At 39.2% G+C, this 18,229-nt stretch overlaps 1 protein-coding gene across 1 annotated transcript in view; it reads left to right on the forward strand.

Annotated features, from left to right (window-relative positions):
- LOC124623171 (sodium channel protein para) overlaps positions 1-18,229 on the forward strand; it is an 876,466-nt gene that overhangs the window by 595,696 nt on the left and 262,541 nt on the right. The window contains exon 21 of the mRNA XM_047148975.1: positions 528-671. Coding sequence (XP_047004931.1) covers positions 528-671 — 144 coding nt within the window. The remainder of the gene's footprint in view (positions 1-527; positions 672-18,229) is intronic.

Here is an 18,229-nt window from a genome sequence, read left to right on the forward strand (position 1 = left end):
TTCCATGACTGTATAATCACTATGCGTTACAACTCTATTGTAATGGCTGTAAGCCTTATCAGTAAACTAGAAGGTACTGAAAAGAATGAAATACAGTGAAACAATTGTCACAGGGAACTAAAAATACATCTGCATATCATGAATACCTAATCCTGGAATGTACTTTTGTGTTCTTAAAATGATAGAGGGTGATAGTTCCTATAATGTGGTATGGATTCACTATGTAGCAAACAAAACTTTTGGTACGCATATAATATATTGTTCGTGTGTAATCCAAAGTTAATATTTTATGTTGTATTTTCCGTGTGAGTACATACAATTTTTTTTAATTTTTTTGTTTCTGCATGGTCCATTTTTTTTGTTCTACACAGCTAAATTCAGAAGACATGCACAGCTTCCACCGTATAGTGCTAAATAGTGAAATTCAGATTCCATTATGTAATATTTTTGTTGTGTAATAATTCATTTAGTCACCATTGTTCATACAGTATTCATTGTCAGCTGATGATGTGTGTGCTGTTTTGCAGATGCCCATGACCGAGATGCTGATGCCGATTATGTTGGAGATGAGATAATAGCTGATGGGATAGTGTACAGAGACAAGAAATTTCTCAAAGAGCAAACTCAAGTGGAAGTTGCAATTGGTGATGGGATGGAATTCACAATTCATGGTAAATACTTTTGGTATTTTTTGTTTGTGGATTTGTTCACTTCCACTGATAAAGAAGGAAATTAAAGCGCCATATAACTCACAGTTTAAGACTGACATAATTCAAGTCAGTATGTAATTTTGATTGGTAAATTATCTGATTTCCTGTTTTCATCCTACATGTCTGTGGAAAACAAAACAGTGTTGTGTTGCTGAAGCTTGTAGGAGCAGACCACAATTTTTTAAATGTCAATATAACTGTTTGGGAAAGTTTGTTGTCGTTATTTAAGCTAAGAACACATAATGACATGGTCGTCAGTTTCCAATGACTAATATTTATCATTTCCTAGAAAATAAATAATATAGTCAATTACTTTCATCAGAGAGTACACTGAAAAATAGCTAAATTCTCAAAGTAAAAGATAAAGAGGAGAGAGAGAGAGAGAGAGAGAGAGAGAGAGAGAGAGAGAGAGAGAGAGAGAGAACCTATGAATCTTGGCTGCTATCATCCATGCTAAGGAAATAATTGCTCCTTCCAAACACTAATGTCAGAAGCTTGGAAGAGAGAAAACATCACATTCCAGATGACAAACAATGAGCTGCATTGTTTTTAGTTAACTGGGTGTACTACTCGAAATGTGGCATATTGGTGGATCCTATCAGTGCATGTGGATACAGTCCATCAAAGAACAATATCCAGTCTAGAGGGTAATCAGCAGAACTTAATTTGCCTCACTGGCTGGGATTTTTTTCTCAGTGGCTGGAAGGAATTACACTAAGGCCATGTCTTTAGCTTTGCCAGCTGCAGCTTATTGCCCTTCAGTTCAGGCTCTTCCACTTCCCATATACACGTAGCACTCTACCTCAACAGCAAGGTTACTGTGTGTAAGAGACAATGTCATGTTACTATATGTGTTGTGCAGATGTTAATAGTTACTACATCTACCAGGTCATGTAACTAATAGTGAGGTGCTGAATATAACAGGAGAGACAAGAAATTTGTGGCACAACTTGACTAAAAGAAGGAACCAGTTAATAGGACGCATTTGAGACAGCAAGGGATCACCAATTTCCTAAGAGGGAAGTGTGGGGGTTAAACATTGTAGAAGGAGACCAATAGATGAACACAGTAAGCAGATCCAGAAAAATGTAGGTTGCAGTAGTTATTCAGAGCTGAAAAGGCTTTTACAGGATAGAGTAGTGTGGTGATCTGTATCAAACCTGTCTTTGGACTGAAGATCACAAAAATACAATGATAAAAATGTTTTGGCACACTGTAGGTGTCAGACTAGTGTTTTAATACTATTTTACTACATTTTTTTCTCAGGAGAACAATCTTATTTTGTTATCTAAGTTTTACTAGTTTCTAACAACATCCCACCCGGAGGCTCTGCAGAAATCCCTTGAGCAAATAAAACAAATAAAGAAAATTTGTTACAGGATAAGTAATCACAGCCATGTTTCACTAGCATAAAAATTATTTTGTGCTAAAACTGCAGTTCTGTAAAAGGTTTGTCTTCTGTGAATGTGAGCAAGTAGGTAGAAATTAATAGAAAATTAGAAAAGCAGAAAGGCAATCCAATAATGATTTCAGTAAGCTAATGTATAATAAGTAGCAGAGGAGATGTGGTCTGCCATATTTCATGGACTATAAGACACACTTTTTTCTTTGAAAAATTGCCTTCAAAGTTCAGGTTTGTCCTATACTCAGAATTATATAAAAGTGTCCAGTGTTTGATGTAAAATTCCCACCAGTCTTAAAAATGGCCACACATTCGATACTACAGGAAACCTGACTCTATCTGGCAACATCGGATTCAGCTGGCGGCAGCAGTGCACCAATGCGTCGAATATGAGTTGCAGGGATTCATAAACTTGCTAAAGTATCATTGCAGTCTATGCCAGCAGTGAACTTGAATTGAAAGTGATTTGTATTATTGGTAACAGTATTTTTGGTAGTACCTTGTTTTATAATGGAAAAAAAATTAAATGTATTCATATGATTCGGGTTATAAATTGAATATATGTGCAGAAGAACATGGAAACAGAGGAGTTGAGTGGCATTTCAGCCCTCCACCAACAGAAAAAACCATTTGTGATTGGCAGGCTAGTGAAGAAGTATTGAAAAAAATGAAGACTGAATGTGCAAATAGAGGATGGAATGCAGAATGGCTAACTAGAAGATGACCTATTGAAATGGGTTCAAGGACATTGTCAAAATGGCACAGCAATTAATACAAAAATTATTCAAATATACATTCTTAAGCTAGCACTACAGTGGAACTTAACAGACTTTAAGGGTGGGTTTGGTTGGTGCTACAAGTTTATGAAGCATCATGGACTTAACATGTGAACCAAAACCAAAATATGTCAGAAAATGCCACAAGATTATGAAGAGAAAATATTATCTTTCCATCACTTTATTATTATTGATGTGCCAAGTTTTTTAGTTTAGTTTTAGTTATGTCATGTTCCGTACATCATTTTCTCGATATGATGTGGAACTAGTCAGATTACGAGATATATATACACACATGAATAGTGCCAATATTAATATTACTGAAATTTTTAGTTCTACACATGACACTAAATTTAAAACAAAAACTCGTCCATGGAGTAGAAGGTGTTGTCCAAAAGAAACGATTTTAAGCTAGATTTAAAACTTGATCTGCTACCTGCCAGACACTTTATGTTGTTGGGCAAATTATCAAAGATTTTTTTTGCTGAATAATGTACTCCTTTTTGAGCCACTGATAGCTTCAATAACAGATAGGAAAGGTAATTTTTCCCTCTAGTGTTGTACGTATGAACATCACTGTTCTTCACAAATTGAGATGGATTAATTGTAACAAATTTCATTGGTGAATATATGTACTCTGATGGTTCAGTTAAAATACCTAACTCCTTGAAAAGATGCCTACATGGCATCCTTGAGTGAACTCCACTAATTATTCTCACTGCTCTCTTTTGTGGAATCAATACTTTATATCTAAGTGGTTAGTTACCCCAGAAAACTATTCCATAAGACATTATTGATTGGAAATATGCAAAGTGTGTTAGGAGGCTGATCTGTTTATTACCAAGACTAGCAATTGAATGAATACCAAAAGAAGCTGAACTTAGTTGTTTGAGAAGCTCAGTAATATGCTTCTTCCAGTTCAAGTTGTCATCAACCCTGTTAACTGAGCCCTGTTCATATGCTACATCAATTGTCGGTATGACTCTATTCGGTGTACAGAACTGGATATAGTGAGCTTTTTCAAAATTAAGGGAGAGTCCATTTTCTGAGAACCGCTTAATAATTCTTTGAAAGACATCCTTAACAATATCTTCAGCTGCTTTTTCTGAAATGGGATTTATTATAACACCTGTGTCATCTGCAAAAAGTACTTGTTCCGCTTGCTGAACGTTAAGTGGTTGGTCATGAGCATGAATAAGGAACAGCCGAGGGCCTAAAAATTGAACCCTGTGGTACTCACTTTGTGATAACCCCCCATTTGCTAGAATTTACCACCTTCCCAACATTATTTGTTCTATTCAGCACAACTTTTTGCTTTCTGTACATTAAGTATGATTCCAGCCAGCTGTGTGTATAGCCTTCAGTTCCATAAAACCTGAGTTTTTCTAAGAGTGTGACATGATCCAAACAGTCAAATGCCTTGGAGAGATAACAAAATATACGAACTGGTGATAATTTGTTATTTAGGGCTTGTACTATTTGATGGGTAAATATGTAGATAGCATTCTCAGTCGAGTAACCCTTCCAGAATCCGAACTGTGATGTGCTGAGTAAATTATTTTCACTTAAATGTGAGACTACTCTTGAATACGTAACTTTTTCGAATATTTTAGAAAATGAAGTCAGCAATGAGATTGGTCTTTAATTATTTAAGTCACTCTTGTCCCTTTTCTTATGAAGAGGTTTGACAGTTGTGTATTTCAATCTGTCTGCAAGAATTCCCTGTGCCAGTGAAGCATTACATATATTTCTAAGGACTCCACTTATTAAATTAGAACAACACTTCAAAATTCTTTTAGACACTCCATCATCACCACATGAACTCTTGTTTTTCAGTATATTTATAATTCCCTTAATTTCAGTGGGGGATGTTGATGCTATTTTTAAAGGCTTAAAGTCCTGGGGAATGACATTTTTAACATATTTCTTTACTTCTTCAGCTGAACCCTTTAACCCTATTTTTGCTACAGCATTCAGAATGTGATTGTTAAAAATACTTGCAACTTGTGAATTGTCACTCACAACATCATCATTTAGCTTTATAGCTATGGTATTCTGTGCACTGTCAGGCTGCCCCATCTCCCGTTTGACAATATTCCATATAGTTTTAATCTTATTATCTGCATTATTAATTTCTGTCAGAACACATAAGCTTCTCAACTTCTTAATGACTTTCCGTAACATATTACAGTATCTTATGTAATAAGCAAGTAACGTTGGATCCTGACTTATTCTGGCCTTTCCATATATTTCCCTCTTCCTCTTACACGGTATCTTAATTCCCTTAGTAATCCATGGCTTACTTGACTTTGTAATGGCTTTTTTGGATAATGTTTCAGGAAATCATCTCTCAAATATTGAGACAAATTTACGGTGGAATGAATTGAATTTCGCATCAGCATCATTTTCTATGTATACTTCATCCCATTTTATGTGTTCTAGGCTGCACTTAAAGCTCTGTATCCTGTTCGCATTAATAAGCCTCCCTGCCTTGTATGAACCTTCCTGAATCCTGTAAGGTGTTGCATGTTTTATTTGCATTATGATCAGATAGCCCATTAACAACTGGTTACACATTAATTGTTTCTGTCTGAGCACTGGCTATGAAAATGTTATTTATGAGTGACCTACTATCCTGCTGCACACGAGCTGGAAAATTAACAAGAGATACTAGATTGAAACAACCAAACAAAGATTCTAGCTCATTTTTCCTATCTGTATCTTTTAAGAAATCTACATTAAAATCACCAAAACCACTATCTGCTTCTTTTTGTCTGACAGGTAGCTCAATAATGCCTCAAGATTTTTCATGAATAGCTGGGAGAAGTATATTGCAGTAGCAACTTACAAGCAAGGATCTGATCTACACAAATACTGTTTGTTTCAATATTTTTGACTTTGAGTCCAGTTTTTATATAAGTAGCAACTCCTCCTTGTTCCATGCTGACTCTACATGAATAAGATGCTAATCTGTAATCTCTTAAATTTAACTTCTCCATCCCTGTGGTTACATTTTGCTCAGAGAGACACGAAACATCTATACCTTCAGAATTTACCCCATTTTCTAGGCATACAAGAAGCTCATCTATCTTGTTTTTCAATCCTCTAATGTTCTGATGAAACACACAAATTTTATTTCTTTGGATACTGCTACAGGCACTATGGCACTGTTCTGTTTTAATCTCTTTCAATACTCTCTGTCTGTAACCTGACTCTAACCTAAAAAATGTGTCCCTCTGACTCCAGTAATCACAGCTATTTTGTCTTGTGTGCGTGTCCCCCCCCCCCCCCCCCCCCTACATTTTCTGCAAGAAGACCAACTAATCTATCCTTGCCCCTCCTATTCAGGTGCAGCCTATGACTAGTGTGGCCCCACCTCTCAATTGCATCAACAGGCACAGCAAAGATATGAGATTTAGTTTCTGCCAATAGTAACCCCCTCCCAGCTCTCTGTTAACACAGTTGACAGCCATATTAACCCAGGGCTGGTCATGGTGCTGCAAAACATCCACAAACCCCACACGAATGTGAGCTGTTGCTGCACCTATTGCATCCAGGTCACCCCTAATATTATAGTCTGAATTGCTAGCCAGGCTGTTTCCTGCTCCTCCTACAGTAAGAACATGATCCTTGCCATCAAAATCTTTGCACAAGGCCCCTAGGTTTTCTGTAACCTGGCTAAGCTTAGCACTAGATTTCACAATGCTTGTGACCTAGCATTACAATTGTTACTACTAGTCTTCTGCACTCTACTTTGCTCAAAAACTGTTTGAGGCTCTTTTACTTCAGGTAACAAATCAAACTGATTGCTCACTGGAATCTGAAAAGTTATTTCTAAGGTTTTCTCCTTCTGACTATGACTTGTTACCTGTTCCAAGCTCTCATTGTCTCTTTTCCCCTTCAACCTGTATGATTCAAAGTACACCATTTCTAGTTCAGCCTGAAGGGCACAGATCTTTTTTCCCTGTTCCCGATTTTCTTGTCATGGCTACATAGTCTACAACTCCATTGGTGAGCCTCGTCTGGCGCTATAACAGATTCCCCACTACAATCTTCCCAGTGAAATACCAACCCACAATCCTGACATTTCACTCCTGTGCTCACTAAATTACGACAACATCCACATTTGTCACACATGATGGCAGATTAAACAATACAAATTACACTACAAACAAACAACACAAATACAAACAATACAAATTACACTACAAACAATTCCTCTACACAAATTAATAATTAGCAGAAAGTAACTGAGTTTGCAGTGAGATGAGCAGAGAACTTCTGGACGTCAGGCGAATGTAGCAGCAGGTGAATATAAACAGCACGAAGTTAATTGCTGGCATAGGTTATAGTGGTGGAAATTACGAAATGAGTAAGAAACTAAAGAGGCTCGATAACAGTACTGTTGCCATGAAAGGTGCTAAAACTGTAACTATTAAAACATATTTACCAAACGGGAAAGTGCTGGTAGATAGACACAATAAAAAAACACACAAACACACACACAAAATTTCAAGCTTTTGCAACCAATGGTTGCTTCGTCAGGAAAGAGGGAAGGAAAGGGAAAGAAGAAAGGATGTGGGTTTTAAGGGAGAGGGTAAGGAGTCATTCCAATCCTGGGAGCGGAAAGACTTACCTTAGGGGGAAAAAAGAACAGGTATACACTCGCGCACACACACACACACACATATCCATCCACACATATACAGACACAAGCAGACATATTTAAATATATTAATATAAAAAAATATATTTTTCCCATATGGAATGTTTCTTTCTATTTTATTAACTATTAAAACAAGTGGACATGAAAAAATACACTACACCATTGTCCTTTCATGTTGTGCTGATGATACTAAACGTAATCCAGTGATTATTTTCAAGCACAAAACAGTGCCAATATCTTCTGAAATACTGCCATATGTTGTTGTTCATGTACATGACAATGGTCAGATGGACAAGGCTGGTACAAAATCATGGATTAACAGAATGGGAGAGAAGGAAAGGTGCTTGATTGAAGAGGAGTTCTCTTCTTGTGCTAGATCAGTTTAGTAGTCATTTGAAAAAGTCTGTGAAAGAGAAATTGAGGCAGGGAAATACAGAGCTTGCTATTATTCTTGGAGGACTTGCTTCACAATTGTAACCTCTTGATGTCTTAATAAATAAAGCACCTAAAGTGTATATAAGTGAGGAATTGAACAAATGGGTGATGGAGGAAACTCAATATTAAATGTTTCAAGAAGTGCAGCATAAGTAACACTTCTGATGGCAGTGAAGACCATCTTATATATTAAGTGGACAACAATGATGTCAGAGACGAGGAGGAGGAAGAAGAAGAAGGAGGTTCAGATGATGATTTTCAGGGATTTTAAAGGCCAGTTCTGGTATATAAATTAAGAGTTTCTTTTTGGCTGGTTTTGCAATCTAATGATAAAAATGGTAAAAATGTTATTTAAAAATGCTTAAAAATTAAGATGTGTCTTGTACTCTCTAAAATACAGTATTGTTTCTCTTGTGAATTTGTTAATGACTGGAGTGTATATGCTTATTCAGCCACAAGTTTGATAGGGTGTGCTGGTGTTGAAGATGAGGTGGATAAATAACAATTACATGCATTCATAATATATTCATACATCTGCATTACATAACATACACAGGAGAAAGAAAGAACTACAAGAAAATAAAGAAAGTCTACCACCTCATAAATGGTTACAACAAAGATGAAATGTGGTGCCAGATTATCAGCATGACAACAAAGGTGCCATCACAGGGAATGTAATGATGGCTCTGCTGCCACTACACATAGGCTGTTAATGGAGATTGTTCTATAAGCCCCTGTCACCAATTGGATACTCTTGTGGTTTACTGAATCCAAAATTCTTCAATATGGTGACCATACTGATCCATAATTGATATGACCAAGAGATGAGCAAGATTTAAAACAGACCCTGTAAAAAAAAGTATACATGGTATATTTACCTCCCATATTTTCTATTCAAAAACTTAATTGTATCTAAAAACAAAGATGATGTGACTTACCAAATGAAAGTGCTGGCAGGTCGACAGACACACAAACAAACACAAACATACACACAAAATTCAAGCTTTCACAACAAACTGTTGCCTCATCAGGAAAGAGGGAAGGAGAGGGAAAGACGAAAGGATGTGGGTTTTAAGGGAGAGGGTAAGGAGTCATTCCAATCCCGGGAGCGGAAAGACTTACCTTAGGGGGGAAAAAAGGAAAAAAGGACGGGTATACACTCGCACACACACACACACACATATCCATCCACACATATACAGACACAAGCAGACGTATTTAAAGACAAAGAGTTTGGGCAGAGATGTCAGTCGAGGCAGAAGTGCAGAGGCAAAGATGTTGTTGAATGACAGGTGAGGTACGAGTGGCGGCAACTTGAAATTAGCGGAGATTGAGGCCTGGTGGATAACGGGAAGAGAGGATATATTGAAGAGCAAGTTCCCATCTCCAGAGTTCGGATAGGTTGGTGTTAGTGGGAAGTATCCAGATAACCTGGGCGGTGTAACACTGTGCCAAGATGTGCTGGCCGTGCACCAATGCATGTTTAGCCACAGGGTGATCCTCATTACCAACAAACACTGTCTGCCTGTGTCCATTCATGCAAATGGACAGTTTGTTGCTGGCCATTCCCACATGGAATGCGTCACAGTGTAGGCAGGTCAGTTGGTAGATCACGTGGGTGCTTTCACACGTGGCTCTGCCTTTGATTGTGTACACCTTCCGGGTTACAGCTTTCAGACAACACCACATACAAAGTTTGCCAAGGTAATCCCATTCCTGATGTCCAGGCGGAGCTTCAAGGAATCCTCAGAACCTTAGGCCCCCTACAAAACCTTTCACCTGACTCCATCAACCTCCTGACCCCACCGACACCCCGCACCCCTACCTTCTACCTTCTTCCTAAAATTCACAAACCCAATCATCCCGGCCGCCCCATTGTAGCTGGTTACCAAGCCCCCACAGAACGTATCTCTGCCTATGTAGATCAACACCTTTAACCCATTACGTGCAGTCTCCCATCCTTCATCAAAGACACCAACCACTTTCGCGAATGCCTGGAATCCTTACCCAATCCGTTACCCCCAGAAACCATCCTTGTAACCATTGATGCCACTTCCTTATACACAAATATCCCGCACGTCCAGGGTCTCGCTGCGATGGAGCACCTCCTTTCACGCCGATCACCGGCCACCCTACCTAAAACCTCTTTCCTCATTACCTTAGCCAGCTTCATCCTGACCCACAACTTCTTCACTTTTGAAGGCCAGACATACCAACAATTAAAGGGAACAGCCATGGGTACCAGGATGGCCCCTTCGTACGCCAACCTATTCATGGGTCGCTTAGAGGAAGCCTTCTTGGTTACCCAGGCCTGCCAACCCAAAGTTTGGTACAGATTTATTGATGACATCTTCATGATCTGGACTCACAGTGAAGAAGAACTCCAGAATTTCCTCTCCAACCTCAACTCCTTTGGTTCCATCAGATTCACCTGGTCCTACTCCAAATCCCATGCCACTTTCCTTGATGTTGACCTCCACCTGTCCAATGGCCAACTTCACACGTCCGTCCACATCAAACCCACCAACAAGCAACAGTACCTCCATTATGACAGCTGCCACCCATTCCACATCAAACGATCCCTTCCCTACAGCCTAGGTCTTCGTGGCAAACGAATCTGCTCCAGTCCGGAATCCCTGAAGCATTACACCAACAACCTGACAACAGCTTTCACATCCCGCAACTACCCTCCCGACCTGGTACAGAAGCAAATAACCAGAGCCACTTCCTCATCCTCTCAAACCCAGAACCTCCCACAGAAGAACCACAAAAGTGCCCCACTTGTGACAGGATACTTTCTGGGACTGGATCAGATTCTGAATGTGGCTCTCCAGCAGGGATACGACTTCCTCAAATCATGCCCTGAAATGAGATCCATCCTTCATGAAATCCTCCCCACTCCACCAAGAGTGTCTTTCCGCCGTCCACCGAACCTTCGTAACCTCTTAGTTCATCCCTATGAAATCCCCAAACCACCTTCCCTACCCTCTGGCTCCTACCCTTGTAACCGCCCCCGGTGTAAAACCTGTCCCCTGCACCCTCCCACCACCACTTTCTCCAGTCCTGTAACCCGGAAGGTGTACACAATCAAAGGCAGAGCCACGTGTGAAAGCACCCACGTGATCTACCAACTGACCTGCCTACACTGTGATGCATTGTATGTGGGAATGACCAGCAACAAACTGTCCATTCGCATGAATGGACACAGGCAGACAATGTTTGTTGGTAATGAGGATCACCCTGTGGCTAAACATGCCTTGGTGCACGGCCAGCACATCTTGGCACAGTGTTACACCGTCCGGGTTATCTGGATACTTCCCACTAACACCAACCTATCCGAACTCCGGAGATGGGAACTTGCTCTTCAATATATCCTCTCTTCCCGTTATCCACCAGGCCTCAATCTCCGCTAATTTCAAGTTGCCGCCACTCGTACCTCACCTGTCATTCAACAACCTCTTTGACTCTGCACTTCTGCCTCGACTGACATCTCTGCCCAAACTCTTTGTCTTTAAATACGTCTGCTTGTGTCTGTATATGTGTGGATGGATATGTGTGTGTGTGTGTGCGAGTGTATACCCGTCCTTTTTTCCTTTTTTCCCCCCTAAGGTAAGTCTTTCCGCTCCCGGGATTGGAATGACTCCTTACCCTCTCCCTTAAAACCCACATCCTTCCGTCTTTCCCTCTCCTTCCCTCTTTCCTGATGAGGCAACAGTTTGTTGTGAAAGCTTGAATTTTGTGTGTATGTTTGTGTTTGTTTGTGTGTCTGTCGACCTGCCAGCACTTTCATTTGGTAAGTCACATCATCTTTGTTTTTAGATATATTTTTCCTACGTGGAATGTTTCCCTTTATTATAACCAAAAACTTAATTATATTCATTGCTTTATGGATTTTGACTTTCATATTCCAAAGGAAGCTGCCAATCAATTTTTTATCAAATACAGAGCCTAGAAGATTCACTGCATCCTTAAAACTTAAAATGTTATCCTTCCATTTCAACTCAGACATTTAAAAAATCAACACATACATTTTTAGTATCAATGGAGAAATTAAAATTCATTGAAGCACAGTCTCAAAGCCTCTTAAGTGTCAGCCATAGCTAATGAAACAATGTTGTGAGAGTGGAAGTGGAATCTTAAATACAGAAGACGTCCACAAATTAACAGCAGTGCACAGGGGAGCCTCACTGTGAACAATAATAATGTAACATGAAACACACTCCCCTGGTCAATAAGTTGAATTTAAGCACACTCATACATTAGAATACTCTTGACTCTCTATCATTTAACCCTTTCATGTAGTTGACAGATAATGCCATCTCCACGAAGTGTCACATGCCTTTACATTATAAGAGATATCACTTACAAGCTGTTTATGAAGTATTTATACCGACTGTATTTGTACCACCTGTTCCTGTCCATTGGAAGTCTACTAATATCAGACATAGACCATAATTTGAGGAAGAAATTTCTGAGAATGTATGTTTCGTCCACAGCGTCATATGGTAGTGAAACATGGAGTGTGGGAAAGTTGGTACAGTGGAGAATTGAAGCATTTGAGATATGGTGCTGTAGAAGAATGTTGAAAATAAGGTGGACTGATAAGGTAAGGAATGAGGATGCTCTCCACAGAATCAGTGAGAAAAGGAATGTAAGGGACAGGATAACAGGACATCTGTTAAGACATCTGTCTATTACTTCCATGGTACTAGAGGCCAAAAACTGTAGAGGAATACAGATATGGGAATATATCCGGCAGATAGTTGAGGACACAGGTAGCAAGTGCTACTCTTGAGCTGAAAAGGTAGGACTGGATTATCAAGTGTAAGATGACAACCATCTGAAACCCCACTCGATGCTATGTTGGAAATTTATGGCCTCTAGATTGTAGGTAGGGTGGAAACTGACCATCTATGTATCATCTTTCCCATACATCTGGGAAGGGTGATTCTACAATAATTGTTGGGTGTTTGTGGCCATTTTCTAGTGTGCAGTGTGAAAATATTATTGATACTCATTGTAGATCATGATATTAACCTTCATCCTCTTTTCATTAAAAAAGCAAAGCAGATTTCTTTGAAATTTTCGCTGTGATGTTGCAGCATGCCATAAAGGATGAAGTCCAGTCTGGGAGCTCAAGCTTCAGATAGGCTGACATCAACTACCCACAATGAGAAGGGAAGATTGTAGCTTTCTTCAGTGTTGGAATGAAAATTAATTCTCTTTTTCTCCCTGCCTTGTTGGTAAGCTGGAACTTGAGTTATGGATCATACTGTATCATGAAACTACTACACTAGCATATGGGCTATTTCCTTTAATATTGCCTTAGGGATTTGATTGTCCCAAATTCCAGCTAATGAACATGATACATTTTCCCATAATCCTCCTCAATGTTACTCATACTACAGTGGTAGACATCAAATGGTGATAGTTTTCAGAAACTTGGGTCATGATCTCATCTTGCTCTCTGTAATGATTTGTCAGATTTTTACCCTCACTAGCTAAAAGACTGAAAGATGCTGATTACGTAGACTGTTCCTGAATCTTTCCAGTGTTGCCTAGCTGCCTACCATATCTATGAAATACTGTTCAATCTACAAAGTCTGCCTTCTGTAACGAGCTACAGATTTTGGGGAGGATGAATCAGCAGCCAAGTGGATCACATTAGTAAAGTAATTCACCAAATCCTAAATGCTATCTTGCTCTGTAATTTCAGCCAACTGGCTTTACAAGATCCAGTTTGTCTTGCTGAGCATTGATTTTGATGATTTCTTCATTGAATTCGCTCCTTGTATGAGGTGGACAGAAGTTTGGATGGGGTGACTGGGGTGAGGGTCATCTACATTTTACACTGAGCAGAGTCTGTAAGGGCAGGAGGGGAATTGTGAGATAAGTGGTGGAAAATGACGCTATTGTTGCTAAAATGTCCCACTTTACATGTATTTGGGAATCTTATACTCTCTGTGGATAAGATACCATTTACCATTTGACCACTGAAGCAGATAGAGCAAAGGCCCCATACAGTGATTTGTGCACTGAAATCGGCTGAAAAAAAGAAACATAATAGGATTTGATTCACCAGCTCTGTGAGTTTCACTGTCTAATGGCTATAGTGACAGTTGATTAATGGAACAATTGTTTACTGGGGCTGACACATATACTGAGACAACTGCTGCTTATAGTGTGGTAATTAAGGTGACAAGTGAAGAGTAATGTGTAGTGATGATGAATGTTGCCACTCCTGCCTTGACTCTTTCCCTGCATAGGTCATCATTCTTGAGGATCTAGTAGACCTATAGCAAAGGGATCTCAAATAGTATCCAGTCTGACTCTCCAAAATACTTACGCAAATAGGTCAGGGCTGTGCTAGATACAAGCTTAGGTAGAAATGTGTGAAAGTAGACAGAGACCTTCTGAAAGAAATTTACTGCAGTTAATAATGACAGTGTTGTAACCTTCACCTGGATAGCAGTTAGTCAGATTGTGATTTGTTTTGAGACGGTAGGTGGTCTCTTTATTGAGAGGTTTGTGTTGCTGGGAAGAAACCTAAGAAATGAAGAGGCAGCAAGATTGGAGATTTATTCCTGGAATATTACAGATAGGGGAGGGAAATGGAGATAGTGTAGGAGTAGGGGTTAAGATATGAAAGTTCAGTGTGGGCATCGATGTGGTTGCAGTCAGATAGGTTGATGACACACAGATGTTTCCTCAGAAGGGCATATATAAATAAAGCAGATTTATAATAGCTCAGCATGACAGAATTTAGGTGTGGAGCTGAAACTGAAATATTGTATAGGAACCGAGCGAGGTGGCACAGTGATTAGCACACTGGACTCGCATTCAGGAGGATGACGGTTCAATCCCACGTCCAACCATCTTGATTTAGATTTTCTGTGATTTCTCTAGATCACTTCAGGCAAATGCCGCGATGGTTCCTTTGAAAGGGCGCAGCCGATTTCCTCCCTCATCCTTCCCTAATCAGAGCTTGTGCTCCATCTCTAATGACCTCATTGTCAATGGTACGTTAAACACTTATCTCCTCCTTTTATAGGATTTAATAATGTATAGTATTAAATTTCTTGGACATCAGGTTCAAGGAACACATAAATTTAACCAGTTCAGAATGTGCCTTGCGTGAACAGGGGCATTCTGTCACTAATTTGCCCAGTAATTTAAAAATACTACACAGGAAAAATAAGGGCCATATTTTCAGTATGCTTGAAGAAGTGGAGAAAAAGCGTTCTATGAAACATTTCCCCAAGATACATGTAATGGTCCAATCGAATAAAGACATCGTAGCATACCAGCGAATTTCAGTTGCCTCAATAGGATAACTGGCACTTTTATTATACTGGCTACATCCCACCACCCCTCCCCCACCCAGTACTCATTCGTTCTCTTCTTTTTTAGTGGGTTTATGCTGACACACATCCTAGTGGTACTGATTGTCATCTACTGCATCTTGGGATCATACTGCTGACCTTTGCTCCTGCCCATTTTCATCATTTTTAATGTACTTGTAATTTTCATCATTAGGTTTACACTTTATACTCATTTTTCTTATTTTCTTCATGAAATTCGCTCCTTGTATGAGGTGGACAGAAATTGGGAAGGGGTGACTGGGGTGAAGGTCATCTACATTTTACACTGAGCAGAGTCTGTAAGGGCAGGAGGGGAAATCGTGAAATAAGTAGTGGAAAATGACCCTATTGTTGCTAAAATGTCCCACTTTAGAAGTATTTGGGAAACTTGTATTCTCTGTCAGTAAGATACCATTTACCTCTTGACCACTGAAGCAGGTAGAGCAAAGGCCCCATACAGCAACATGTGCGCTGAAATCTGTCGAAAATTTATTTCATTTTTCTTATGTCATAATTTTTTGTACTATTTTAATTCATGTTCTAATATCAATAATTATAAGGAAGTTACCCAACCTTCCTTGTTGATTTTAACCCGGCAATTCAGGCTGTTTTGTGTTCACATCTCATGCTGTGGGCACTTGTGCACTCATGTCTGAGGCACAAGCACTTGACTTCTTAGTCAGCTGATAACACTTTCACATCTTTAGTATTAGGCTGTTCGAGGTGGTGTATTCTGTACCTCGTGAGATCAAGTTCCAGAATAATAGTGAGTTTCCTCAACTGAGTTCATCATTTTTGCTGTTCCTTCCTACTTTCAGCTCTGTTATTTTATTTATAGGTGCTGGCTTTTCTGTAATGGAGATCCAACTTTGGGCCTATACTAGTTTCCACTATTTATCTTTCAAATTTATTGACAGCTACTCCATCAGATTATAACTTTCAGTGATTTTTTCCTGTTTTATCCTATTTTAACTTGCTATTTAACTACATAATGTTCATGTTGTTTTGTTGGTTGCCACACAGCATTTCACTGAAGGTCTTACCAATCGATTGGGGATTGGAACTTATGTTGCAGCTTTTATTCTTTACTATCATCACCATAATCTGTTAGGTTTCATTCTAAATTGATGATGAATGTTGGGTCTTCTGTGTATCATCGGTGTTGATCGCCTTATGACCTGAGATGTGTGAGTACCTTCTATTACACTATGCTTAAGTTTATGCACTTATATTAGAGGGTAAATATAATTGTTATGTGTTTATATCTAGGTGTTCATCTGAAGATGTGGTTGTAATGCTGCAAAACCAGTGATGAGTCCAATAAAAAAAGGATTTTACAGCTGAAGTGATTCTCTAATTTTCAAGATGTGTCTTCACAGCTGTAGTTGCCCAGACTGTATAGACTTTTAAAAACATTTAATTGTTCATTTCTCTGTTGTGCCAGTGCTTGGGGGGAAAAGCAATGAGAAATTGTTGGCATGATGAAGGATGTAGGTGTCCATAGGTTGTTTAAATAATCCACAAGGTTTGGCAGATTAAAGCTCCATATTTTCAGCAACTGGAAAACAAGCAGTATGCCTTAGGAATGGAGTACATGCCACCAGCCACTTGGAAGAGTCTTCATGGATGTCCAAGGTGGACCAAAGTCCAAAAGAGGAAAATTGCAGGAAGGAGAAGTGTGTGCTGTCAGTGCAGGGTCTGGGAACATAGAGTGCATCACCTCTTCAACTCATGCTTTGCTCACATCCCCCAGCACCATAAATGACACCCCTCCCATACTGCTTGACAAAGCATGTTCCTTTCAGCAACCCTGATGGGAACTAACCACTTCCAGCCTGAAATAGAGGCAGATTTTGGCATATAGGCTAAGGGTAACTATCCAGGTACTGACAGCAAAGCCAACAGTGGGATTTTTTTTTTAAATTATCACTAAACTACTCTCGGTACACCCCCATACAGATGGTGGCTTGTACAGTCCTTCCATAGAAGTGGTGACTAGATTTTCTAAAGATTATCACACACTTGCATGGAGAAACAGGTTGCCCAGACTTACACTCCAAAATAATCATGAGTGGGCTTAATGCTAGCAATACTAAGTATGCTTTACAATGTGTAATCATAATTTGCTCAAAGGTGGTACAATGGATAAGAAAAGGTAAAACACATAGGTGGTTAGATTGTTTCTTGCCAGCACATGTGCTAAAGGACCTGCATGGGTGATGGTGTGGCACGGGATGATGAGTTGCAGTAGTGCAGTAGGGGGTCACACATATGGCTGGTAGGTCCACTCTCAGCGACTGGTAGCTCATGCATCAATCTTTGGCAGTGGTCTAGAAAAGTCACAGAGCAGGCATTAGAAAATATTTTGGGAGCATGTCAAACAGAGGGATTAAAGTGTCTCTTGAAAGTGACTGATGCTAGAACACTGAGCCCATGCTCAATTCTTAAACATCTAAAGTACAAATCATGTAGAATACCTTTATTAGAACAATAGCATCAGGCTATTCAAGTAGGAAAACAGTGCTCATCTGTGTGTCACAAAACTATTGATCTTTTAATCAAAAATTGTAAAACCATTTATAAAAATTAATTCTTAAGTTTTGAAATTATGTTAAATTATAATCCAGGTCATGTCTCCTGTCTTTAATGAGTTATGCAGAATAGGGCTTGTAGTGAACAATAAAAAATTCCATGTAACATGTTGTGGGACAAGGACCATGATAAAATCTATATTTGGACATAATCTTAATATAATAGCTAAAATAAAATGTAGTTTTATATCGTGTCACAGAATTCCCCAATTACAGAAGTTACGATCCACGTGCAAATAAATGTATGACTTAAACAATAGTACAGGCATGTTTTATAATACTGACTAT

Source organism: Schistocerca americana, chromosome 7 (assembly GCF_021461395.2).
Source record: "Schistocerca americana isolate TAMUIC-IGC-003095 chromosome 7, iqSchAmer2.1, whole genome shotgun sequence".
Lineage (NCBI taxonomy): Eukaryota > Metazoa > Arthropoda > Insecta > Orthoptera > Acrididae > Schistocerca > Schistocerca americana.